Source organism: Solanum stenotomum, chromosome 7, assembly GCF_019186545.1.
Source record: "Solanum stenotomum isolate F172 chromosome 7, ASM1918654v1, whole genome shotgun sequence".
Taxonomy (NCBI): domain Eukaryota; kingdom Viridiplantae; phylum Streptophyta; class Magnoliopsida; order Solanales; family Solanaceae; genus Solanum; species Solanum stenotomum.
In genome coordinates, this window is record NC_064288.1 from 24,019,589 (window position 1) to 24,047,075 (window position 27,487).

Here is a 27,487-nt window from a genome sequence, read left to right on the forward strand (position 1 = left end):
TGTGATGTTTTTGATAGCACTTTGTTGTGTGATGATAATATCTTTGTAGTGAGTGAGTGAGCAAGCACTAGTTGATCCTATTGATGACCAAATTGACTCTTCTAGTAAGGTTGATTTGTGTCCACCTAGTGTTGGCACTTGTAGCTTGAATGAGGGTACATTTTCATGCGATGAAAGTGATGCTACACTAGTTGATCCTATTGATGACCAACTTGATTCTTTTGGAAAGATCATTTTGTGTCCACCTAGTGTCGGCATTAATGATTTGAATGAATACTTAGAACTTAACACCATTTCTTGTTTTTTCTCATGAGAATCTTGAGGTAGAATGTTTGTTAAGGATAATCTCTTATTTGATGATGACATGACTCTTGAGAGTGTGCATAGTGAAATGCCTTATAATGTTGGAAGTGTAGCCACTCTCGGATGCTATCAATTGTTTGAGAATCCACTGTGGTGTGATGACACACTTTCCAAAGATGGAAATCTCTTTTGTGAAGATGATAGTACATTTATTGGAGAGAGTAGTGTTAAGATGAAAGAGGATGCTTATGTGTTAATTGTTAGTTCTTCCTTGTGTGTTCCAATTCTTCATATGAGTTGTGATTCTTTAGTATATAAGGTGGAGGCTAAACATGGGAACACCTTGATTGAAGTTCATTTATGCGACACCTTTCTCTACTACTTGTTTGCATATGATGATGCTCACGCTTTTGAGTGGACTATGTTATTAGAAGATAAAAGTGTCAATCGGGCTAAAAAGGGTGTACTTGATCCATGTTCATGGATTTCCTTTCCATTTGACCCCGGTAATGAGTTGAATTGTGGCACTTGTGTAGTGATGCTTTGTCAAGATGACAAGCATAATTTGGATGAATTTGTTGGCACATTTCCCTATGATGGAAAGTCCTTCTATGGGGAATGGTAGTTTTCTAACTCCCTTTCTTTACTATCTCTTTGTGTATGATCTTGTTGATTGTGCATCTTATTGGGGTAGGAGTTATTTGTCAAGAAAAGCAAGTTTATCTTAAATTCTTCATGTTGTCTTTGTGTGTTTAATCTTGTGATGTGATGAGTGCTAGGATCCTTGAACCTAGTTGTGATCTTGATTATAGAAACACCTTAGATGATCCCAATGTGCATGACACATGTCTCTACTATCTCTTCGCATATGATGACCCTCATATTTGTCTTAAATGTGCATTGCATTTGGGTTGGGGTATCATTGAGGTCTATACTTATTTGTATGACCCCATTATGTGCTCCTATTATCATTTTGACCCCGATGAACATTTTGGAGTATTTGATCTTGTAGTTCTGTCATTATTTGGGTGGTATTATCCTTTTGATGGGACGAACAACCAATTTCTTTGTTCTACATCTATGGGCTTAATAGTCATGATAATAGAGGATACTTGGTTGTTCCTTGAGATTGAGTCTCCTTGGTATAATTTTTTTTGTCCTAACCCTTGTACTAATATTACCTCATGCTATGAGGATATATTTGGTGTTTGATCTTTTCATGGTTTTGCATAGTTTAGATTATAGCACGAATCCTTTTTAAGAAGGGGAGGATGATAACGGCATGGATAAATGGATCGCATAAAAGCTTTAGAGGAGATTGATGGACACAAAGTAAAGACATACAATGGAAGGTCCATCAAAGTGAAGAGAAAGAAGAAAAAGGCCATTTGTGCAAATAGTCATCTCATAATTTCAAGATATCACGAATGAAGGCAACCAAACAAGGCTCTTATCTCATTTAGGGTAAAATTCTAAAGAAAGTGTCTTCTTTATTTTATTAGTATAAGTAGTAGTATTTTTTCATATTGTAAGACTTAGACTATATGGATTTTGAATGTTAAATGAACAAACTCTTTCAAGAGTGTAGTTTAAGGATGGAATCCCTTTAGGTTAGTCTAGCTTAATCTAGATTAGTGATGGGTGGATTCCCATTGTTAGTTTAGGACTACTTAACCTTCATTTCAATAGATTGCTCATTTGTGGTTTTCAATTTGAGTTGTTTGTTTTCGAATTCAAGTTTTTCTTCTTCCTAGGTTGATTGTTTATTCAATTGCCTTTTGTTCTTTCCTTCTCATCTCTTATTTCTATTCTATGTTACTTTTGTATTGTTTAATTCCGCATTTGATTTCAATTGGTTTCATCCTCAATTTGAATCGTTATCAGAGTATAAATTTAGTTAAGAGTGATATCTTTAGTAGAAATTCTTAAGTCCTAGAATTACATGTCATCGTAGGTATTAAGGGTCACTCGTTAGATCAGGACTAATAACTTAATCATTTTGGACATCAGTTTAGTGGATCTACACCATTAGTGTCTTTTACCCTAGCAAGGAATAGAGCGCCCTCTCAACTGGGGAACAGGTTGGACTCTGTTTAGCACAATAGAGTATGTCGGTTATTAGTATCTCGCACAATGCAATTGTGAGATAATGCATTACATTATATTCAGTTACTTCAATTTAGTACTTATCAGTTGCATGTTGATTTACAAGGTCATTGCTTCAGTTCATATATTTCAAACTTATCATGTTTAGTTTACTAGAGTTGTGATGCATGTCTCGTGTACTCAATACATTCAAAGTACTGATCGTAAATCTCTTTGCATTATATTGTTTTATAAATAGGTTCATACGGTCAACTTCTAGCTCACAGTTAGTACATCTTCTAATCTGCTTAGTAGCAGTATCGGTGGGCCCTCATCTTTCAAAGACAATACTTATGTTATTTTTCTTTATTTCATTCGTTCAATTTTCAAATAGGTATAATTAGCAGGGGATTTATCCCAACAACTCATCATAGTAGTTACTTTCAGATATTAGTTTTTAGCCTTATGGATTGTTTGGCACGAATTCCATTTTGATTGTTAAGTGAAGACTTGGACTTCTTATATCCTTCGGAGTCAACCTCTGCATCGATTATTTCAATTTATGTTTATGATCTTAATGTCATGCCAAATCATGGGTTAGCTTGAGATCACTCATGACTTTAAGCACCATGTTATGACTAGGGGGTAGTCTCAGATCGTGACACTTTCCTCGGCCTTATGTATTGTTGGGCTGATTTTCGTGCAGATCGCTCTATATAGAGACCTTGCTAGACCATTTAGCTTTCCTTACCAGTTGAACGTATGTCAATTTTATTGGCCCAAGTAGTTTAGGAGTATAATTATATGAGTTATATCGAGTACACTCAGTTAGGTGAGGCACCAAGTGCCTATCGCGTCTCCCCAAGTTTGGGCAAGACATGTTTAATCATACTTTCAACATTATACCCATGTTAGGTCCCACTTATTTGATAAAAGGCTCACAAAAATGTATTCTTTTGTTTAAAATTTTATTTATCTTTCAATTGAAACATTACAAAGTATTCCCATACTCGTGAAATTTTGTGTTCAACTAAACTACATCACATAAATTAGGGATAAATGATATTTAGTAGAAACTAGTAACCAAGTGTAGGAAGTAGTAAGTTACCCACCATGTGAATCTTGTATGTTATAAGTCAAGAAAAAATGGATTTCGGAGTTTCAGTTTCAGGGTTTGAGCAGGATCCTTATCAACAAGAAGCTGGTTGATCATGATCTAGCATATTTGTAAAATTTTGTGGTCCAAAAAACAATTCTACTAGACTTGATGAATGCAGTAACAAAGACAGAATCTTAAAGGCTTAAGCCTTCAGTTCATTGGTTAAATTTAAGAAGAAAGTAAAGTTTCTTCTTTGTTACCATTGAGTGCCGTTAAAAACATTCATAAATATCAAACCCGAAAGAAAGAAAACAACAATAATAAAAACCGAAATGGGGAAGACAGATGTAGTGCAGTAATAGTAAAACCTAAACAAACTAAAAATGACAAACTTCAGTAAGAAAACAATTAGAATCTTTGTGACGCCTTCCTTCTTTTTTGGGTCATCCTCCAGTAAGCAAACATACATACATACATACATTACCTGGAGTAACTAGCTTTTCCCCAAAACGGAAAAGATAAAACTTTTCAAGTGAGAGAAACCAACTACAAAGGGTCTGGGATAGAGTGTACAAGGATTACAACAAAATAGCCTAATTCTAAAAGATACAATGATGAACAATTGGAGAAGGATCAGCAAAATTACAGGAATATATGCACAAAGAAACTTAACACGCAGAAATGCTATTGACAGCATTTGTACATTAGAACACAGACCTGACTAAAAATCATTCTATTGTTATTTTTGCCGGAAAGTAAATTCCAGGAGCCTGGTCTTCTACAGCAATGCCTTGACAATGAACTAATCTTATCACACTATCAGCAATATGTTGGAACCTGTTTCGGACATCCATAAAGCTCCTGCAGAGAACCTTCTCAACCCAATCCTCAACAGCTTCCTTTCTGTCTGATAACCAAGCAGCAGCAAGTATCTGTACCATTACTTCTGAGTCAATCTCCAGCTTGATATCTACTCCAACAATCTTCTTAAGGTTTTTGTTGATTTCATTCAAGATTTTCTCAGCTAGAGCTCCAAAATCAAATGGCTTGAAGACCACATTGTTGTCCATTTGCTCTAAGATTTCTTCCAACCATGCTTTTGACCCTTCAGAACCAGAGTCACTGTCACACTCATCACATTCATTCTCCTCCTCCATCTCTTCCACAGGCAAATTCAAATCAAGAGAAGATTTTGGGACAGTGCACAAACGTTTTGGCATTTGAAGCAACTTGTCATCGTTCGAGTCACTGTTGTCTGTCTGCTTTCTTTTATATGCAGAGAAAGATTCTAATGTTCTATCCCCTGAAGTAATCCACAAATTTGTATTCTTCACTTCAATCCTATTTCGATAGCCAGATCCAATTGCTATCTGCATCTGCAAGTTTTTGGCTGCTAATATCTTTTCTTCTGAAAACTCGAGAGATTTTTTACTGGAAAAGAAATCTTTAGTAATTTTTGCAGATTTCGAGGTAAGCACAAAAATCATATTATTGATACTGATTTCCTTCCCGTGCAAGTTTAACAATTTACCAGTTCTGATAGCGCGAGATAAGCTATTCTGAACAGGAAAATCAGCCTTTTCTATGTTTTCAAGAAGCACAATAGAACAGCGCTTCTTGCTTAACTCCTCTGCGATGTAGTCAATGACTGTCTTTCCCCTAAGATTCATGTGACCATTTCTTATATTTTGATGGATAAGCAGAGAATTTGAGCAGCTAATCCCATCGCTAGAGCCCAGATCCACAGAGAGCAAGCTATTGTAGCTACCAAAGACATTCTCAGCAAGAGCTTTTGCAATTTTTTGTTTCCCCACCTCGTCAGGTCCAATGAAGCTGAGCCAGATATTTCCTTTGCTAGAGACATGACTCCTTCCATTACCACTTCTGCAGCGAGCGACAGTATGACTAATGGCATAAATGGCTTCCTCTTGCCAATAAACATATCCAGAAAGAGCTTTATAAAGGTTCTTAAAGTCTTCCACATCCAAGTCCTTGTCTAACTGAGGAACAGAGGAAGAAAACGATCCTGAAAAGTAAGGAAGGCGATCCTCATTCACCGGAAAACTGGGTTTCGACAGATCTCTTACAGTGGATATGTGAACAGTTCCCAATCCCAGGTCTGTGCTAACAGAAGCTTTTGAGGCTAATGATGTTCGATCAAGGGGCAGGCTCAAATCACGGAGAGCATGACGGTACGGGGTCCAGATATTTTCCATCTTGAGATGCTGAGTTTCTAAACTCTGAGCCGGTACTTCAGCTTGGGAATCAGAATCACCTTCAAACACGACTGATTTTGACATGGTATTTTTGGTCCAGGAGGTATTTTGCAAGTCTGATGACATTGAACTTTGATTAGTAAGTCTTGCATCCAACAATAAATCTTTGTTTCTGCTTTCGTCCCCAGCAGCAGAACTCTGAAAGATGCCCAAACTGGGAAGATGTGACCTGGCTTGCAAAGCATCTGGTTGAAATGAATGTATGTGATGAAGACGCTGGCATATATCATTCCACTTCTTTTGCAATCCCGCCAATCTGGCATTTAGTAAACTGCAGCCTTCATCGGCCTGCACTGAATTGATAGAGCACATATTTACTGAAAGAGTTACAAGCTAATCATCCACAAACTTTTAACCATACTGTAACTAAGATCACAGGAAAGGAGAAATAATTTGACTCTGAATGACACACCTCTACCCCAACTAGTCCCCTGCTTGGACCGCATTCAGCCTTTTGTAACCAAGAAGATAAATGTGTTGCATGCTGATCAGTGACTGGACCAGTGGCTCCTCTCAGCACAGTTGAAACTTCTTGCTCATATTTTTCATTGCAAAGATTACATCGAGCTGTATATTCATTTTTGTTTATCCACGAGTTTTCAGACTCAGATGATGTGGTAAAGAACCCGCCAAAAGGAACAAATGACCCCATCAAGCTGCAAATGTCAATGGACACACAAAGTCAAAAGCTTAAGATGCAATGAGATACACACTTTAGACCTCTTAGTATATTCCCTGAATCAGCACAAATAACTCGGAAACCAATACACTCAAGAGTGCTTTTACTGGGTGGATTAGAGACCGAATGGAGACACACTGAAGAAAAGAAAAAAAAAACAGAATCTTCTTTTGACATACACACCAGCATAAAGCATTTTGTAGTCCAATTTGTTGTGTGCATGATAAACTATAGGAGCCATGCTTTAAATGTGACAACCCTCGAAGACTCAACAGCTGCGGTCAAAGTTTCAATAATGGTCAAACTTGAGCCACACAGTCGAACAATTCAAGACTTCAGGGTACAAAGCTAAAACTTAGGCAAATGCTTCTGTTATGTACCACACAAACATGGACTAAACACTGTAACAGATCAACAAAAAGGAGACAATGTCATAGATCAACGAAAAGGAAACATTGAGAGGACAGTCTATGCTGTTCTAAGCATTGAAATTATCCCTTGGATGCTGAAGCCTCTTCTTTAGATATGCTAAACCATGTCATCACATTGTGCTCCTTTACTGTAGGAACAAAACCAGACCACCGAGTTCCACACATCATAATTAAATAAACAAACATGCTTGATTAATTTATCGGTTTCGTGCAATACTAAACAATTGTACAAGTTCAACTTTTTCAAGGACGGAAATGATGGAGCACAGTCTACCCAGTACATAACTTAGCTAGCTAATAAAGGGAAATGTATAATATAGAAGAAAAATTAATAAATTAAATATAAGGGGAAAAGATGGGTTATCTCAAAAAAAGGGAAAAAGATTGCGTACATAATTTTTAATGTACAAAGTTAGTTGTCCAAATGGTACAAAAATTTGGTCAAGTTTACTTCACTCTTCACTTCTCAAGGATGGTGATTACAATGGATATGAAAGGTTAAGAAGCAAGAGGTACTCTACAACCAATATACTATGGAAGAAAACAGCTTAATACGCAATTGCATGTGATGCAACTAACTTAGTAATAACGAAGATCTGGTGAGGCTAAAAGAATGAAGATAAACATTCAAACGGATTCTGTAGTTACAAGGTACATCTAAAAAAACATGCTTTTCGACAAGATGAGGTTATACACTGGAAAATCCATCTAGAAATAGATCTACACCTAATAAATTGTGCTAGTGAATAAAATACTTTTGAGGTATCTTCTTATAAATTTATCAACTATGTGCTTCCACTAGCAGTAACACCGGAAAACCTGTACCTTCCTCAAGTATGAGAGATATTTGAACTACTAAAGCATTATAACAGAAAAATATAACTACTAGTTTAAAAGCAGGGCTAGAATTTTGAGTTTATGGGTCCTTGATTCTAGAAAAAGAAATTTATTGGGTTCTTGATAATACTTTTACATATTAATTGGATCTTTTAACACAAATACAACATCAGCACCAAAAACTCTGGGTTTTGCCAAACCTGTAGTCGAATAGCTATTTGATAAGTCAAAGAATCATTTTATTAAAGTTGCACTAAGATGGTGTCAAAATTATTCACATATACTGCATAAAAGCATCCAAAAAAGCAAAACTACATTGGTAACCACCACAAAGGGATGAGACCAAATTACTTTTGTATTCATGTTTCTCAAGCAACTCGTCCAGAGTCCCAAATGAGAAAACTTCATGGTATACTTCTGAAGTTATGTGAAGATCTCATAAATAATGGTAGTTCAAACTCTGCGTAGGTACAACAACCATATTGACAACGTTTAAAGTCAAGCGTATAAAAAATTTTGAGACCTTGTCATATGAAGATAAAATAAAAAATAAAAAAAATCAGCACTTATGCTATAAAGCATTATAATAATATCTGTTAAAGAAAATGCAATAGAATATGGAAGAAAATCCCACCTGGATCTGGAAGGTAGTCCTCCAATTGGAAGAGTGGATGAAGTAATGGGCAGCAGATGTAAATCCCAGTCTTTCTGAATTGTAGGGAACCGAGCCAAGAACTTCAAATAAATGTCATAACTTGCTGCTGCTCCAACTAACCACAGTTTCCCACAATTTACTTGCACCAATTTTGTGAACTTAGAAACGATATAGCTCACTGACCCATCATCAATAAACACCTTCAATTCACCATAATTCACTATAATTCCATCCCCTGTACAACACTCTACAGCATCAGTCACTTCCTTAAACTTCAAGCTGATCATTTCTTCACTCCCATCAGAAAATTCTTTTTCAAAAGAAATTACAGTCAACCCCTTAATTTCATCAGGCAAGGCACCACCTTTACCTTTCTGTACACAATCAGTGAAGCTGTAAAGTGCATCAGTTGCACAATTACCGATCAATAACGGGTTTCTACAGCTTTTCTTCACAAGAATCTCACCGATTCTTCTACAGTTCTCATCAATATTCCCCTTTCCGGAAACGCTAGAAAATGGAAAGTTAAACCCACGTTTGTTAAGCTCCGAATCGGTTAAATTACAAAGAAACATAGGTGGGCAACGTGCCTTGGAAAACCTAGAAATAGCCGGTGGATTGAGAAGTGCAAGCTTTATATCACAACTCCGAAAACCCGCTTCCCCTAAAACTCGGCTCACAATCGGGTCATCCAAAATGGATAGTATAAAATGCTTCAGTTCAACTTTTAGAGTAGAAATCGAGAAGTTAGAGGAATTCTGTTGTTGAAGTTGTTGATAGATGTGGAAAGTATCAGGATGCCTTCTTTGGTTAGCTTGTGAGCGCTTGATTGCTGCCATGAGAGAATTAGAAATAGGCGGCTCGTCTAGGGTTTTGGCTGTGGGCAAACGATCAAGAGAAACGCTGACGCTGAGTTCTAAAGCTCTGAATTGGAGCCGTGGTGAGTACGCGCAGCTGCGAGCACGTGCACAGGCGTCACGGATGGTAGATGATGGAAGTGCAAGAAGCGCAGAAACGGCATGGAGAGATGTAGTCTGCGCGTGGCTCCGGCGACGAGCGACGGCCACTGCATCTTCTAGCGCACGCGCTGCCTCCTCCGTCAAGCATTGCTTGGCAGTGCTCACCGGCGTTGGCATCGCCGGTAAGCAAGCTCCTATATTCAATTGAAATTAAAATGAAATGAAAAAAAATAGTTACTCTACTAGTTTGTTAAAATAAAAATATATATATTTTCTTTTCTTTGAAGCAAAGATCGAAGGAAAAATTTGTGTATATCAGGGAGGGTAGGGGAGAGGAGGGTGGGCCAAATTATTGATAATGGAACAAACACATACTGTTACAAAAAGGCCCTGGGGGTATAAATTCTGTTAACATTTCAAAAGAAGAAATATCTTTTCCACTGCTTTTATAGATTTATGGCTATTCAATTTTTGGTTAGCATTCATCATAGTGATAAGAGGAGACATGAGATGCCGTGTCCACTAGATAACACTAATGGGACAATATAGCTACGCTGCACCAACGTCACATCAACCTTTTCAAACAAAGATAGAGGAGCTCACTAGTGGAAACAGGTCAATTCCTACTTCGTATTTCATCTCATATGCTCTATGGCAAAAAAGGATGAATCATGAATTGACACCATCTTTTCTTATACTTTTCTCCTTCTCTTTACAAATAAATTAGCTAAATCTATTTTTCCTAAAATAAACTAAACTTCATTAAAGTCATTGTTACGGGCCCTAATATTATATGAAAATTATTGCAATAATTAAAAAATCGATATAGATATATTCGAGAGGAGATGTGGATGTATCTGATAGATGATATGGATATATTCGTGTAACACCTCGGATATGGAAAAGTTAAAAGTAAAGGAAAAGTGTAGGTTTTGCATTGATCCAGTGGTCTACGATACAAATCTACAGACCGTAGGAAGAGAATCATAGAACTAGGGTTTAGTTTTTCAAATTTCAAGTTTCTTGAGTATGACCTACGAATGAACAGGACTAGTCGTAGAAAATTGGACGAGTCGTAGAAAGGTTTCGTATAGGCAATCCAAACTTAGTGAAATTTTGGGTTAAAAGAGGGGTCTACGAACATTAGAAGGTTTGACGGTCAGTAGAATGGAGTCATTGGAAGTTGGCCAAATTTAGGCCTCACTAACTCGACCTACGATATACCAGTATGGTCCGTAGAAATTTCTTCGGCCCATAGATCTAAGCGTAGGGTCCTTCGGCAGTTATTTATTAAGGGTTTTTGAGTCTTTTTCAATGCACTCAATACCTATATTATGTCGTTTTGATCCAAATTTTAAGTCCTATAACTACCTTTTATTGTTAAATCTACCCAAACCCTTTCATTTTCTAAAATCCCTAATTCCCATCCACGTCATCCTCTCCATATTCTCTCAATATCAAGGAAAAATACTTAAGGATTCAAGCCTCAAGTCTTTTTTTTCCTCCATTTATTTTGGGCTTAGATCATCAAGGTATGTGGGAATTCATCAATGGGTTCTATTCACCTTTTGAGTCCCAAAAGATCTCAATTCTTCAAATTCAATTTCATCAAAATTGATTTGGTTTTCATCCAATTCTCCATGGATCTTCATTGTAATGTTTCGATTGCTTGATTTTTATCTTCTTATGATTAATTTAATTCAATTACATGATTTTCAATTGATTTCATATGGACTCATGCATTGTTTATATTTTGACTATAAATTTATGAAGATATGAGTTTATGAATGAAAGCTATGAATTTGTCAATGTTAATTTATGAAAGTTTATGAATGATTTCTGAAAAGTTATTTTATGATCTAAAAGTTTCTTTAAGATGAGCATCAATGAAATTGTGAAAAGTTTTCTCAGATAAAGGGATCGTGATTTGGTGAAAGATTTTCTCCCACATGCATGATTCATGATTTAAGGAGATACTCTATGATGTTTTAAGATTGGATTAGTAATTTAATTGTACTTTTCCATGTATGATGATATGTTAGGAATATAACTATTCCATTGGAATTTTACCTGGCACCGAGAGGATATTGAGATGTAGGCTATCATGTTAGTAGAGATCGGGTCTCTAGTAGCAATCTATGTGTCCCTTACTACGTGCCTTGTAGAATTTTCTTAGAAAGACATAGCTAGTGGATCCACCTAAGCTAGAAGTTTATGGTCCTTTATGTCACGAACTTAGAGTCTCACTAAAGCTCCGTACGACACTTGACAACTTACTCACTAATCTTTCAAGATCTTGTAAGCGCATGTAAGTCTTTGAACTAAGATATTTACGAGAATGTAAAGAAAGACTTAGAGAACTTTGAAAGAAGGTTTTGTATTGCTTGGAAGATTGCTTACAACTTGCTTGATTGCTTGCTTCAAGCTTGGATGGTTTACAAATGAGAGTCCCTCTATTTATACTACAATCCTAGGGTCTAAAGTGTAAATAATAATTACTACTCAAGTTCCTACATATTTACAATTTAATCCTAATTCTAGAATTCTCTACAACTCTAGAATATACCAAGAACTTTCCATGTGATTCTTTAACCTTTCCTAAGAAATCTCCATACTTCTCTAGAATATTCCACTAAGGACTATTCTTCTTCTAATGTAAGCCTTTCAAGGAAATATCTAGGGAGTTATAAAATCTTCCACAAACCTCTCCACATATCTAGATTATTCCTCCCCACTTCTGGTGCAATATTTGAAAGGCAAAGTGGCGGGTCATGACACTCTCCCCCACCTATTGATGCGACGACCGCGTCGCATCGTCGTTGCATAACCAACCGAGTCTTGTCTTCTCGCATGTGTGACAAATAGTTCATTGACTCGATCAATGCCCTCGTGCAACTCCTTCAGCTTCTTCTTTATCACTTCTAGCTTGGCCTTATGATCTACCTCCTTCCTAAGAGGCAAGCGACTTGGAGGCTTCTTTGGCATCACGTCATTGTTCTTTTCTAGAACCTTCTTCGTGCATGGTGGCAAGGACCCTTTAGCACCATTGTCTTCTTCCCAACTTGCAATGGTGGATACGAATGTTGACTCCTTCTTCTTAAGGCTACTCTCGAGCTGCATGGCCGTTAGTCGAACTTGTCCTTCCATCTTCGGTACCTTAACCAGGGGCACCATACATGATCCTTCTTGCTCCATGACCAAAATTCATTGGAGGTAAGGATCGATCACCACGTGACACTTTTGGAAGAACTCTTGCCGATGAATTATATCAAAAAGGTCTAAAGGAGCGACAGTGAAGTAGGTTTTACCTTGCCACTCGCCTAGCGTTATGATTACTCCATGTGCGACTCCACACACGGGAGTCGGTGGTGCATTGACCTTACTGATTTGGGCGTTACTTAGACTGTAACTCAACCCCAACCTTGTGGTTATCGTCTTGGCCTCTGCACCCATGTCGACCATAGACCGAGCGGGTCTTCCATTGATCGTGATGTCGACATAGTGCGTGTTGTATTCTCCCAACTTCCTTGGTTGCTTCGTGATGGCTCTGCATAGTCGTATCAATCCCAACTACGTCGTCTCTACGACTTGTCCTAGCTCCTGTGCATCCTTCTCCTTCTGCTCCTGTTGGATAACACTAAGCTCTTCAGTTCAGGGCACCTTGCATAGCCATTCAACCCACCACATATGTAGCAACAGTTTCTTTTGGAAGTTTCTGCCTTCTTCTCTGTGTCGCCATGCCATCCAGACTTCTTGCCATCGGACCTATATGCATAATGATTCTTGGGATGTGGCCGTTGGTCCTTGATTTTGCCACGATCTCCCCTACATTGGTTATGACTACCTCTCATCTCCTCTCTTCTGGTTCTGTTTGGCTTCCGTGCCTGAAGTCTGTCAAAGCTTCGGCCTGCATGATGGCTTCATCGATAGTCCTGACCGTTCAGCGTATGCGTGTATGTTGCCTGTCTACTTCCACTCCCTAAATTTACGCTTCGCCTCATAGATGACGTTGTTAGGGACGAAAGCCTTCTTGAAATCCACTCGAAATTGCTCCCAAGTGTTTATGGTGCAAACTCGCTTCCCTATTTTCGACTCTTTACGCCTCCACCATAGCATGACAATCTCCGAAAGATACAATGTAGCGACCCTTTTGAAAGGATACTACCACTTAAACAAGAAATCTAATTAAATACTTGCAACATTTAAAAGAGATTAACTATGACCATATTGATTATAATTTAGTAGAGGGATTAGGTTCATAAAGAAAAAAAAAGAAATAGTTAAGGATGTGCATCGTGCCCATTTAAACATTTATTTGATGTCAAATTGATATTGCGCAGAATTTTAACTTATGGTGGAAAAATATTTCCAAAATAATATAAGCCAATAACTCACGAGATTTTTATGCATATATTATCCTCACACTGCAAAAATGATATAAAAAGAATATTACCAACTTTCGAGTACCCAAATTAGGTGGTTCATGCTTCACACAACCATTCAAAACAAGTGGTAAATTTAATATATTACAAGACTTGGGCTTACACAGCCTAAAAGAACAAAACATATAGTCATACTTATATTACAACCCATGGTGACATGATCAAATTAGCCCTCAAAATTTCATGTAAATATACAACACATAGATCATATATAAGTCCCAAGGTTTATACAAAATATAAATGCCTATACGCAAATGTGATCTTTCTTAAGGCTCTCAAAATCTCCATCTCCAATAGCCAGCTTCATGCCTCATCTCGATCATTTCCTACGATAGAAACAACTATCGCTAAGCATATAGCTTAGTGGTGTAAAAACTATAGGTTCGGAGCCCTCAGATTCACCAAGCTACCTTTCTCAAGTCATAGGCAGCACAATTGAAACATAACAAACAAATCAAGTAAACAATATATAAAGAGTAGCAAGTTAGATATTTAAAGATTCAAATGTCAAGAACGCTCATAACACCATTTTCTAAGAGATTCAATAACAAGGCTCGCCCAATATATACATCATGTCGTCACACCAAGCACAAGCAGGTATCAAGAAGGGTCGACGCCTTGTATCAAGAAGGGTCAAAGCCCAATAACCAAGAGAACCAAGAACCATATTTAATGTCTTTCTAGTTCGAACTTAAAATGGACAACTACAATTCTGAAGACGGACTAAAAATCCAGAGTCAAGATGGCAAATGATCCGAATCAAAAGGCATGCCAATAGTGACAAAGTCACAGCCACAAGAAGGACATGGTCCCAACAAGGGTGCCAGGTGATCAAACAATCCGTACAAGTGGGCGAGTAATACTAGTGTATCTAATATCTTAAATGATACCAATGCGACAATGCAAAGTGACAAGAGGTAACCAAGGTACCAAGATAAAATTTCAGATATTCCAGCAGGTAAAAAGAGTACAAGTACAAGTTTATACACAAACCTCAGTTCTTTAGCACTGAAACAATCCAACACAACTTCAAGAGTCCAAACCGTAGAACAACCAGCGTATCAAGGTCTTCAACTTGTACACGAGTATATACAACCTTAAAAAAATGAATTTAATAACTTATTTACTTTCTAGTAGCTCAATAATGATGACTTAACACAGGGTTATCATCACAAGTAAGTCTAGCCTGTACAAATACAACTATGCTCCCAAAACGCTTCTTTTCCCAAATGTTTCCTCCAAAGTACCTTTACTAAGTGGATTCTCTTGTTTCTAAGTTGCTTCACTTCCCGAGCTTGAATTAAGATAGGTTCTTCATTATATGTCAAGTCAAGATTAACCTCTATAGATTCAACTGGAAAACCATGAGATGGATTAGAATGATATTTTCTGAGCATAGAAACATGGAAGACATTGTGGATCTTGTCTAACTCTGGTGGCAAGGCTAATTTATATGCAACTGGTCCAATCCTTTCAAGTATCTCATAAGGTCCAATAAATCAGGGACTAAGTTTTCCTTTTTGGCCAAATCTCATAATATTTTTTCCATGGAAACACATTTAAGAATACTTTATCTCCAACTTGATATTCAATATCACGGCTTTTTAGGTCAGTGTATGACTTTTGTCTATCTGATGCTTATCGTGACCAAAGACACTAACCTACGGTATGAGTGTCTACGATCGTTGATAGTATAGTAACCCAACTAAAGGTTGGGGTCGTGTCCCAAGGGAGTGGTTTTGAGAATTGATAGAAAATAAAATTTAGCTCTAATTAGTCGTAGCTAAAGACATTAACGAACAAAAACATAGTAAATTAAAGGGGGTGACACAAAAGTGTCAAATATCAAATGAGGGTTTTGTCACAAGTAGTAAAAATAGCTAAAATTAACAAGAAAATCAAGTATGAGGAGAAGTTCTTGGGGTGTGACCGCAATACAAGCTGAGATAAATCGTTGGGTACATGCTTTCGATAGGAAATTTGTAAAATAATAGTGACTAGGTTAAGCTTTAAACGGAAATAAGTTCCCTTTCGGGCAAGCCGAAAACACATGAGTGACTTTGTATTTGCAACTACAAACCCTTTAGATTAAATCACAACCACTAGGTGAAATCACCATTAAAATACATTTAGCCTATTAGCAAGCAAGATCCAATAACAATATCAACACATATTTGCTAAATCACACCCCAAGAATGGGGGTTTTTAGCCACACATCAAGAAATAACAAAATACACCTAAAATGATAGTAAAATCAAATGGGTATAAGAAATTAAACCTTAATTTAAGCAAAGGAAGAAGAATAGAGAAACCCACTTCCAACTTGGGGAAGATGAACTCTTTTCTTCAAGTTCTCAAAAACCCTCTCCAAACTTGAGAGAAAACATCTAAAAAGTACTATTCTATTCTGGAAACTAAAATAAAAGTTTGACACTTAAAAATAATAATAATTTTAGTATTTATAGACTTCAGAAAATAGCGGTGGCGGATCTTTCGGTGAAGTTAGTTGATGTCGCCGAATGACTTCGGTGACTCGCCCTTCGTATGCCTTATCGCTGTTTCGTGCTTGCCTTTAGCACCTTCACATTCTAGACCATTGGGCGGTATAGTACTACTTCGCGGAACTATTTGGTGAAGCGCCGACTGCTCCTTTCATCACCTTTTTTATCCTTCTCCTTCAGGGCTTCGCGTACTGGAACAAAGGGCGGAGTAAATCCCTTCGGCGAATCGCCAAGTGTGCTTGGCGATGCTCGAATTTCAGCTTCATCGTTCTTTTCAGCCTCTTTGTTCCTTTTTGCGCCTAAGTGTCCATGCTTTCACTAAAACTTCAAATACCTGAAACTTAAGAGTTTTCATCAGATATTTAGACAAAATAAGCATTCGAGGGCACTATTATTATAAAAATAAAGCCCTAAATGAGTCCAATTTGTGGACTCATCACTATCCGAAGAAATCTTTAGACGATCCTTGATAATTTTTACCTTGTCTTCTGTTTGTTGCATAATTTCAGGACAAATAAGTTTCCTTTCACCAACTTCACTCCAACAAAGAGGGGTCCGACACTTTCTTCCGTATAAGGCTTCATAGGGAGGCATTCCAATACTCGATTGGTAACTGTATCAAAGCCAAGTGTTTGTCCCAACTACCCTCAAAATCCATAATGCAAGCTCAAAACATATCCTCCAACATTGGTATCACTCTTTCTGACTGGCCGTCTGTTTGAAGATGGAACGAAGTGCTAAATTTCAACTTAGTACCCAAAGCTTCTTGTAAGCTGCCCCAAAATCTATATGTAAACCTTGGGTCTTGGTCAAATACAACAGACACAGGGATCCCATGTAGTCTTACAGTCTTATTAATGTACAATTCAGCTAAACGCTCAAGTGAGTAATCCATCCTGATTGCTAAGAAGTGAGCCTTCTTGGTTAGCCTGTCCACAATCACCCATATTGCATCATGATTTCTTTGATTGTGAGGAAGTCTAGAAACAAAGTCCATAGTTATTCTCTCCCATTTCCATTCCGGCATCGACAACGACTGTAGTAAACCAACTGGGACCTGATGTTCTGCCTTTACTTGTTGACAAACCAAACATTTAGAAATGAACTCTGCAATGTCTCTCTTCATACCATTCCACCAATAATTTTCTTTGATGGTCTGGTACATCTTTGTACCCCCAGGATGCATTGCATATGGTGAGGTATGTGCTTCATTTAGTATTTTTCTCCTCAATTTGTCATCATTTGGGACGCATAACCTTTTTTGATAAAATAAGCCACCATCCTCCGTTAATGTAAAATCAAGTTTTCCCCATTTTGAACTTCTCTGGTCAATTTTACAAGTTTCTCATCTAACTTTCTTGCAAATTAGCAATAACTGAACCTTTTGAATCAAGTGTAAAAAAAACATTCATGGCTCTTAACTCAAGGAGCAAGTGAAAAGGACTCAAAGAAATGATTGCGAAGGATTTTCGACTTAAGGCATCTGCAACCACATTAGCTTTACCTGGATGATAATCAATCGTGCAGTCATAGTCCTTGATGAGTTCAAGCCATCTACGTTGTCTTAGGTTTAGCTCCTTCTGAGTACCCAAGTAGTTTAAGCTCTTGTGATTAGTGAATATATGACATTTCTCTCCATACAAATAATGCCGCCAAAATTTTAAAGCAAACACTATAGCCGCAAGTTCAAGATCATGAGTAGAATAATTCAATTCATATGGTTTTAATTTCTGAGAGGCATAAGAAATAACCTTCCCTTCTTGCATCAAAACGCATCCTAGACCATTGTGAGACGCATCACTGTATACTACATATTCTTTCCCTTCAATTGGTAGAGTATGTATATGCGCCTAAGTCAACAAGGATTTTAGAGTTTCACAGCTCTCTTGGCATTTGTCATCCCAAATACACTTTACTTCCTTCTACAAGAGCTTAGTCAAAGGGGAAGCGATAATGGAAAAACCTTTCACAAAACTTCTGTAGTATCCTGCTAAGCCCAAGAAAATTCTTACCTTAGTTGGACTTTCGGGAGGTCTCCATTCAACAACTGCTTGTATCTTACTAGGATCCACCTTCACGCCTTCGGTTGATACAACATGTCCCAGAAAAGCCACTTCATCAAGCCAAAATTCACACTTGGAAAGTTTAGCATAAAGTTCTTTCTCCTTCAAAATTTTTAAAACAATCCGAAGGTGTTTATCATGGTCTTCACTACTTCTGGAAAATATTAAAGTATCATCTATAAAGACAACTACAAACTGATCAAGATAAGGCTTGAATACTTGATTCATTAGATCCATGAATACCCCAGGAGCATTTGTCAATCCGAATGGCATCACTAAAAATTCATAATGACCATACCGAGTTCTAAAAGCAGTTTTAGGGACTTCTTTCTCTCTAACACGCAGTTGGTGATATCCAGACCTTAAATCAATCTTTGAGAATACTTTAGCACACTTCAGTTGGTCAAACAAATCATCGATCCTTGGTAGTAGATATTTGTTCTTGATTGTTATTCGGTTCAATTTTCTATAGTCAATACAAAGCCTAAGAGTGCCATCTTTCTTCTTTACGAATAAAACAGGGGCTCCCCAAGGAGAAACACTAGGTCGAATAAAACCTTTCTCAAGAAGTTCTTGCAATTGAGATTTCAATTCTCTTAATTCTGCTGGATCCATTATATAAGGAGTGATAGAAATAGGGGTAGATCCAGGAATAAGCTCGATTGGAAATTCAACCTCTCTTTTCGGGGGCAACCCAGTAAGATTTTCGGGGAAGACTTCGGGGAAATCATATACAGCAGGTATGCCCCACAACCTTGACGCATCAACTTTCTTGCTAAGGCCGCAGAAATAATACTAGATGTCAATGATCTTTCACCTTGTACAATAATGTGTGAAAATGTAGGATCTTTAAAAGTCACATGTTTAGACCTACAATCTACTATTGCATGATATTTGTAAAGCCAATCCATCCCAGTAATAACCTCAAAATCCTTGAAGGGCGTTTCAATCAAATCAGTAGGGAAGACTAGGTTTTGAATCACAAAGGGACAATTTTGGTAAACTCGATTACACACAACTTGATAACCCAAAGGACTTTCAACCAGCACATCATAATTAAGTCTTATAGATTTCACGTTTTCAGGAAGAACAAGTGATGAACAAAGATAGGAATGTGTAGAACCAGGATCAAATAGTGTAAACACACATAAACCAAATAAGTAAAATTTGTTGACAACCACGTCATGTCCATCTTGATCATCCCTCTGCCTCCTAGCATAAGCACATGCATTAGTCCTTGGTCCACTAGCTTTATTAGCTCCACTTGCACTTGCTGCTTGGGTGGTTTTAAGTCTTGCACCTCTATTAGTTTGAGGAGGATTAATAGAAGGCTTATGAACTGAGCCTTCAGTTCTCAAAGAAGGTGCATTATTAGGAATAGGGCAATCCTTCACTTTATGATCAAAGCTCTCACAATTGAAACATGCAGCAGAAGCTCTCCTGCAAGTACCATAATGATTCTTTCCACACTGTGGGCAAGTGGGAACGCGAGGCTTGCCTTGGCCATAATTTGGAGTGCTAGCTATAGAAAATTCTGATATGTTTTGCTTTTGTTGAGGTGCCTTGTTAACACTACCAGCCTTAGAATCATCAAACCTTCCCTTTTTTGATGGACCTCCAAAATCTCGTCTAGGCTTTCGAAATTTGTTTTCATTTGTACTTGCTTCTTCTTTATCAAGTCGTTCCCAAGTATAAGCAGCAGACACTAACTTACAAAAGTTCTCATGTTCCAGGATCACCACATTCTTCCTATTGGAATCATTTAAACCATTTTCAAATTTCCTACACTTGTCTTTTTCCTCTTTAATAATACCTCCAGCATAACGAGAGAGCCTTAGAAACCTCTGTTGGTACTCAACAATAGACATACCTCATTGCCTTAGATTCAAAAACTCTTTTTTCTTTGCATCACAATAAGCAGGTGGGACATACTTCATACGAAATTCCTTAAGAAAATCATCCCAAGTAAGAATAGGAGGTTTTACCTTGGCATTCGGAACACTTACCCACCAATCATCAGTATCCTTCTGTAATAGTGAAATAGAATACTTAAATTTGGCAACATTTGAACATTCCAACTGCTCAAATACCCTCTCCATGCGCTCCACACATTGTTCAGCATTCGTGGGATCAACAGTACCTTCAAACTCCACTCCACCCATTTTCCTCATTTTCTCAAAGTTAATCTTGTTGGGATCATGCATCGATTCAGCCATGTGGTGGAAGAATTCAACCATTTGTTGAAAATGAGGATTCATGGCTTGAGTACCACGACTCATGTAAGGATGTGAACCAACTCTTACACCGTGATGGTTTCCCACTTCAGACCCACTAGTGTGGGGAACATATTGATTCGAGAAATGTTCTCCAACCTCTTCTAGGGCATGAGGTTTGGAAACAGAGGTACCCGACCTTTCATGAGCAGCTTCCATAGGTCGGTCAGAAGAAGAGGCCATAACTTAATTCCTTCAAAAGGGAAAATCACATTGCATTAGGGACATGTACTTGATACATATGCACTCTACATGCGATAAAAATATTATAAACCATGTAAGTGAACAAATAATCGATGTAAAACATTTTTCGAAAGCGAACAAGTATACAAGTAATTCACAACAAAAGTCCTAGAACCACAAACCTAGGTTCTGATACCAAGATTTTTAGCGATCCTTTCGAAAGAAAACTACCACTTAAACAAGAAATATAATCAAATACTTGCGACATTTAAAAGAGATTAACTATGACCACATAGATTATACTTTAGTAGAGGGATTAGGTTCATAAAGAAAAAAAAATATTTATGGATGTGCATCCTGCCCATTTAAACATTTATTTGATGTCAAATTGATATTGCGCAGAATTTTAACTTAGGGTGGAAAAACCCTTCCAAAATAATATAAGCCAATAACTCATGAGATTTTTATGCATATACTATCCTCACACTGCAAAAATGATATAAAAAGAATATTATCAACTTCTGAGTACCCAAATTAGGTGGTTCATGCTTCACACAACCATTCAAAACAAGTGGTAAATTTAATCTATTACAAGACTTGGGCTTACACAGCCCAAAAGAACAAAACATATAGCCATACTCATATACAACCCATGGTGACATGATCAAATTAACCCTCAAAATTTCATGTAAATATACAACACATAGATCATGTATAAGTCCCTAGGTTTATACAAAATATAGATGCCTATATGCAAATGTGATCTTCCTTAAGGCTCTTAAAATCTCCATCTCCAATAGCCAACTTCGTACCTCCTCTCGATCATTCCCTACGATAGAAACAACTATCGCTAAGCATATAGCTTAGTGGTGTAAAAACTATAGGTTCGGAGCCCTCAGATTCACTAAGCTACCTTTCTCAAGTCATAGGCAGCACAATTGAAACATAACAAACAAATCAAGTAAACAATATATAAAGAGTATCAATTTTGATATTTAAAGATTCAAATGTCAAGAACGCTCATAGCACCATTTTCTAAGAGATTCAATAACAAGGATCTCCCAATATATACATCATGTCGTCACTCCAAGCACAAACATGTATAAAAAATGGTCGACACCCTGTATCAAGAAGGGTCAAAGCCCAATAATCAAGAAAACCAAGAATCATATTAAAAATGTCTTTCTAGTTCGTACTTAAAATGGACAACTTCCATTTTTAAGACGAACTAAAAATCCAGAGTCAAGATGACAAATTATCCGAATCAAGAGGCATGCCAATAGTGACAAAGTCCCAGCCACAAGAAGGACAGGGTCCCAACAAGGGTTCTAGGTGTTCAAACATTCCGTACAAGTGGGAGAGTAATACAAGTGTCTTTAATAACTTAAAGGATACCAATGCGACAATGCAAAGTGACAAGAGGTAACCAAGGTACCAAGATAAACTTTCAGATATACCAGCCGGTAAAAAGAGTACAAGTACAAGTTTATACACAAACCTCACTTCGTTAGCACAGAAATAGTCCAACACAACTTCAAGTGTTCAAATCGTAGACCAACCAGCGTATCAAAGTCTTCAACTTGTACACGAGTATATACAACCTTAAAAAAATGAATTTAATAACTTATTTACTTTCTAGTAGCTCAATAATGATGACTTAACACAGGGTTATCATTACAAGTAAGCCTAGCCTGTGCTAATACGACTATGGTCCCAAAACAGTAATTCTGGCCAATAGAGTACTTCATGTCGCAACTTAGATTTGAAGCAGAAAACAGCAAAACTGGACTTTATATTCTTCATAAAAGATGTAGGTACAAGCTTGCAAATAATCAAGAATCACCTCAAAATACATTTTGTACAAAAAGATATAATCAAAACACTAATAGTTGAACATACAGGATTTCAAATTCTGGAATCTGGACAGAACTTGTCATATGTTGCGTCCCATATTTGGAATCCATAACAGCTAAATTAGAGTTGTACATAAACATAAGAGTTGTAGGTATATCAATTATCTTTGCAAATCATATTTATTCACGAAAAAGGATTTCTAGAGAACGAGATATTCTAAAAGTAATAAACACTACTTAGCTCAGAAATAGATTTCGACTACTCACCAAAGAGAAGGGTGTATCTCAAATTCCAGCGAAAAGAACTAAGATTTTCTTGAAATTTTGTTAGTAATATGGTTAGAGGAAGTTCTACAAGTTTATTAGAGTTAAAGGACACTAATTCTCATAGAGGAGGTGTGAGATTATGTGTTATAAAAGTGATATTTATCACTTACTAGATACATCCAAAGTCAAAGGTTGGCTGCCTAAAATTAAAAGGTGTGCTGCTCAAAAGTATACATATATACCAATATGTATATACCTGACCTCCCTTTTAAGTTATAGATAATTTCAACTAGAATATTACGCAAATACCCCAATACAACCCATTAAATTACTATCACAATTTATGTGAATCAAGTTTGCAAATATCACAACATTTCAAGTTCCCAAAATGAGAGTAAAACATACTGTAGTAATTAAGCAATGGTCTATCGACAAGCGACTCTTGGTTAGCATTTCGGGGTGTTACATACAACACATCGGTGTTGATCTTATTTTCTTCATTTTTCACTCGGTTACACTTGAAGTAATTCTCCAAGTGCCATAACAAATTCTCCACCTATTGCGCGTTACAGACGCCTTTGAACATAGGTGGCATGGGAGCCTCGACCTTAACCTCCCTATCTCGATCGAACGACGATGATCCTCCAACTTCCACGCCCTTCTTGAGTGCTTTCATCTCTGCCTTCATGGTCTCAATCGTGCTCAACGTCTCCATGAGATGACACTCCAAGGAAGTGATAGCCTCCTTCATTTCGAACTCAGCACGCTAGCGGCCTTCTAACTCCTTGCGGATGTGGTCGTTCTTCTCATGGGTGAAGTCCTCCAAAGTCTTGAACTTGCCATTGACCTTATTCAAACGCTTGCCTAAGATCTCCATGACCTGCCTCACCGTTTCAACCCTTGCGATCCACTCCTCTCCAGGTGTGACGTCAATGGGCTCGTCGCCACGGTCATCGACACTTGCTTTGTGGTCAAAGGTGGGTGAGATGTTAGCATCTCATGTGGTGTAGGGTGTAGCAACACCTCTTCACTATTCTTATGGTGCTTCTTCCCCTTGCATCTCTTCTTTCCACCATCTAGATATATGTTGTTGTTTCTAGTGGCGTTAAAGTCTCCTTCGTTGGTCATTTCCTCAGTAACAAACATTTGCTCTAATACCACGTTGTCATGGACTTAGAGTCTCACTAAAGCTCTGTGTGGTACTTGACAACTTACTCACTAATCTTTCAAGATCTTGTAAGCTCAAGTAAGCCCTTTGAACTAAGATCAATAAGAGAATGTAAAGAAAGACTTAGAGAACGTTGAAAGAAGGATTTGTATTGCTTGGAAGATTGCTTACAACTTGCTTGATTGCTTGCTTCAAGCTTGGATGGTTTACAAATTAGTGCCCATCTATTTATACTACAATCCCAGGGGCTAAAGTGTAAATAATAATTACTACTCAAGTCCCTATATATTTACAATTTAGTCCTTATTGTATAGTTCTCTACAACTATAGAATATTCCAAGAACTTTCCATGTGATTCTATAACCTTCCCTAAGAAATCTCTATACTTCTCTAGAATATTCTAGTAAGGACTGTTCTTTTTCCAATGTAAGGCTTTCAAGGAAATATCTAGGGAGTTCTAGAGTCTTCCACAAACCTTTCCACAACTCTATATTCTTCCTCCCCTCTTCTGATGCAAAATTTAGAGGAAAAAGTGGTGGGTCATGACATTTACCTTAGCAAGTAGGAAATCTCTTTACAGTGTGGGAGCAAGACACCAGATTCCATGTTATAGCTCACATGGTCTATGTCAATTAACATAAATATCCCACAAAATGAACTAAGTTGATTTTAAAGGTTTTATGAAGCTTTCATTATGATTTTAAGATGCATTGACTGTACTCATGATTTTTTATTTTTCTTTAAAGGATTTATTATGTTAAAGCATTAGCATGCGTATCATGTTTTCCTTATGTCCTCTTGATGAGTCTGAGATTTGGACTCATTTAGGGCTTTGTTTATATAGATTTAATGTCCTCAAATGCTTAATTTGTGCCATAACTGATGTAAAATCCTTGATTTTCAGGTATATGGATTGAGGAACAAAACAAGGACACTAACTTGCAAAAAGGAACCTTACGAGCTGAAAGAATGAAGAAAGGCAAGCATAGTAATCGCCAAGTTCACTTGGCGAATCGTCGAATGACTATCTAACCGCCTAACGTTCCAGTGTGCCAAGACCTGAGGAAAGAAACCAAGTCGGCGATAAAAAGGAGTAGTCGGTTGATCACCGAGTAGTTCCACGATGCAGTGCTAGATAGCCCAAAGTTACAAACCTTGAGGATGCTGAATGGCAAGGCAGAAAGGCGATGGAAGAGACCAAAGAGAGGCTCAACGTGTGGTTCGGTGAGCCCGACTTACTTCATCGAATGAGCTTTCGTTGCTATTTTCGGCGACTATAAATACATTTTTGAACATTTAGTTTAGGATCTTTTATTCATCTATTATCTATATTAGAATATTTTATCAAACTTAGAGACAGTTCTCTCTAGTTTTCCTTAGCTTTGAAGGATTGAGGGAATTCACTTTTGACAAATTGGAAGTGGGTCTTTGATAATCTTCAAATTGGAGCATTGTAAGGATGAAATCACTGTTACCCAGTTGATGGATAATCAATTTGGTAATGGGTTTTGCCTTTCTTATAATGTCTAGCTAAAACCCCAATTCTTGGGGTGTGATTATGGGCTGATTTAGCTTATGGGTATTGCTAATTGTTAGTTTAACTGCCATTTAAAAGTGAGTTTAATCATTAATTATGGTTTAATTTAAGATTGTGGTTGCAAATGCAGTTCTAGCTTTGTGTGTTTGGCTTGCTCGAGAGAGAGGTTTTAGAACTAAGGTTTTTGGTTTATGGTTTGTGGGTATTGGGTTGACATGGGTTCAGCTCGAGAGAGTGAATTCTAAACCCTTTCCTACACATTCAACTCGATAGAGTGGATGGATTAAGGTGTGGGCAGATCTTATTTTGCATGCTTGTTGATGTTCGAGAGAAATCACTTGATTCGGGGTAAATTGTTCGAGGGAAAATTTACCTCCACTATAGCTTAGCCTAATCACTAATATCTAGCTATTTACTAATAGTAGAAATTACCCAATTTTCTATATTAGCCTATAATCAATCACATCCCAAGAACCCATCTAATTATTGTTAATTCGTATTGTTTTTGACTGTTGTTTGTAGTTGATAATAAAAACCAAAAACCCCAAACCCCCATTTGACATTCATGTCACCCTTTGATTTGAATGATGTCTTTACACAATAATTTTTATTCATATGACTGATTTGACCATGTTCATACTTCCCAATTGAATCTGAAACACGTACCGCTCCCTGTGGAATTCGACCCCAACTCATTTAGTTAGGTTATATAGTGATTAACGATCGTTGATGCTTAGAATTGGATGAAGTGTCTTTGAAATGTTATTCATCAAAATGGCACTGCTGCTGGGGAGTGTTGTTGCTTGAAATTCTTTTGGTGAAGTTGAATTATGTTCTTGTTAGTCATAGTTGAATCTACTTATTTTTCATTTTTGTTTTTGTGTTGCTGTTAAAACAGAGGAAATGAGTGTCATTGGAAGCAATGGTAGCCAAGTGGGCCACCAAATGACATTGGCAATTCAATGATGCCGATGAACCGAATGTCAATGACCCAAATCTAGTGGGTGGAGTTGGTGCCATTCGCTTGCCTCAAGCTGAAGGGAACGCTGTGTTCCACATTACAAGAACCATGTTGCAACTCTTGCAATTGAAATGGTTTTTGGTGGGTTGGCTAATGAGGATCCCCATGAGCATATATGAAACTTTGTTGATGTTTGCGGGTTGTTCTCCTTTAAGAACATATCTCAAGAATCTGTTCGGCTTAGGTTGTTCCCATTTTTTCTAATGGGAGAAGCGTGTAAATGGTTGGCTGAGTTGCCAAGAGATTCTATCACTTCATGGGAAGAGCTCAGTACCGCATTTCAAGTGCAATTCTTTCCCCTTCGAAGATGATGACTCTTTGGGACAACATCCAAAGATTCAAGCGTTTGGAGGGTGAGCCAATCCATGAGACTTGACTAAGATTTAAGAAGTTGGTGCTGCAATGCCCAACTCATGGATTGTCCGATAATGTCTTGCTGCAGTACTTTTACGGAAGCCTTGATTCGGTGAACAAGGGAGTGGCTGATAAACTTTCTCTAGGAGGTCTAATGCAACAACCTTACAATATAGCAGCCCAACTCTTGGATGTCATGACAAAAATTAACCGGGAATGGTACACTCGTGAAGATCAGGTTTCCCCTTTAAATTTTAAATTGACAAAGGAGCAACTTGAGAAAGATCAAGAGAGGGACAAAAACATGGCAAGGATGATGACCTAACTTGACATTTTAGCCAAAAATGTGATGGGTACCGGTGCTAGGAGTGTAAATGATGTGGGTGTTGGGTGTGTAAACACCGACGAGGCCAAGTTTGAAGCGTTGTACAATGAGGAAGTGAACTTCCTAGCCAACCAAGGAAGAGGTTATCGTGCAAACTACCTAAGGCCGGGTGGCAA

The 27,487-nt window shown here is 37.5% G+C and overlaps 2 protein-coding genes across 2 annotated transcripts in view; one reads left to right on the plus strand and one right to left on the minus strand.

Moving 5' to 3' along the window:
• Window positions 1-27,487, plus strand: part of LOC125869762 (uncharacterized) — a 70,099-nt gene that overhangs the window by 37,200 nt on the left and 5,412 nt on the right. The gene's annotated exons all lie outside the window — the stretch shown is intronic.
• LOC125871252 (protein SMAX1-LIKE 6-like) lies at window positions 3,964-9,722 on the minus strand. Its single transcript, XM_049551850.1, has 4 exons — window positions 9,700-9,722; window positions 8,345-9,518; window positions 6,176-6,419; window positions 3,964-6,051 (listed from the first exon to the last, which is right to left on the minus strand). The coding sequence occupies exons 2-4, from the start codon at window positions 9,499-9,501 to the stop codon at window positions 4,216-4,218; spliced, it is 3,237 nt and encodes a 1,078-aa protein (XP_049407807.1). The 5' UTR covers window positions 9,502-9,518; window positions 9,700-9,722; the 3' UTR covers window positions 3,964-4,215.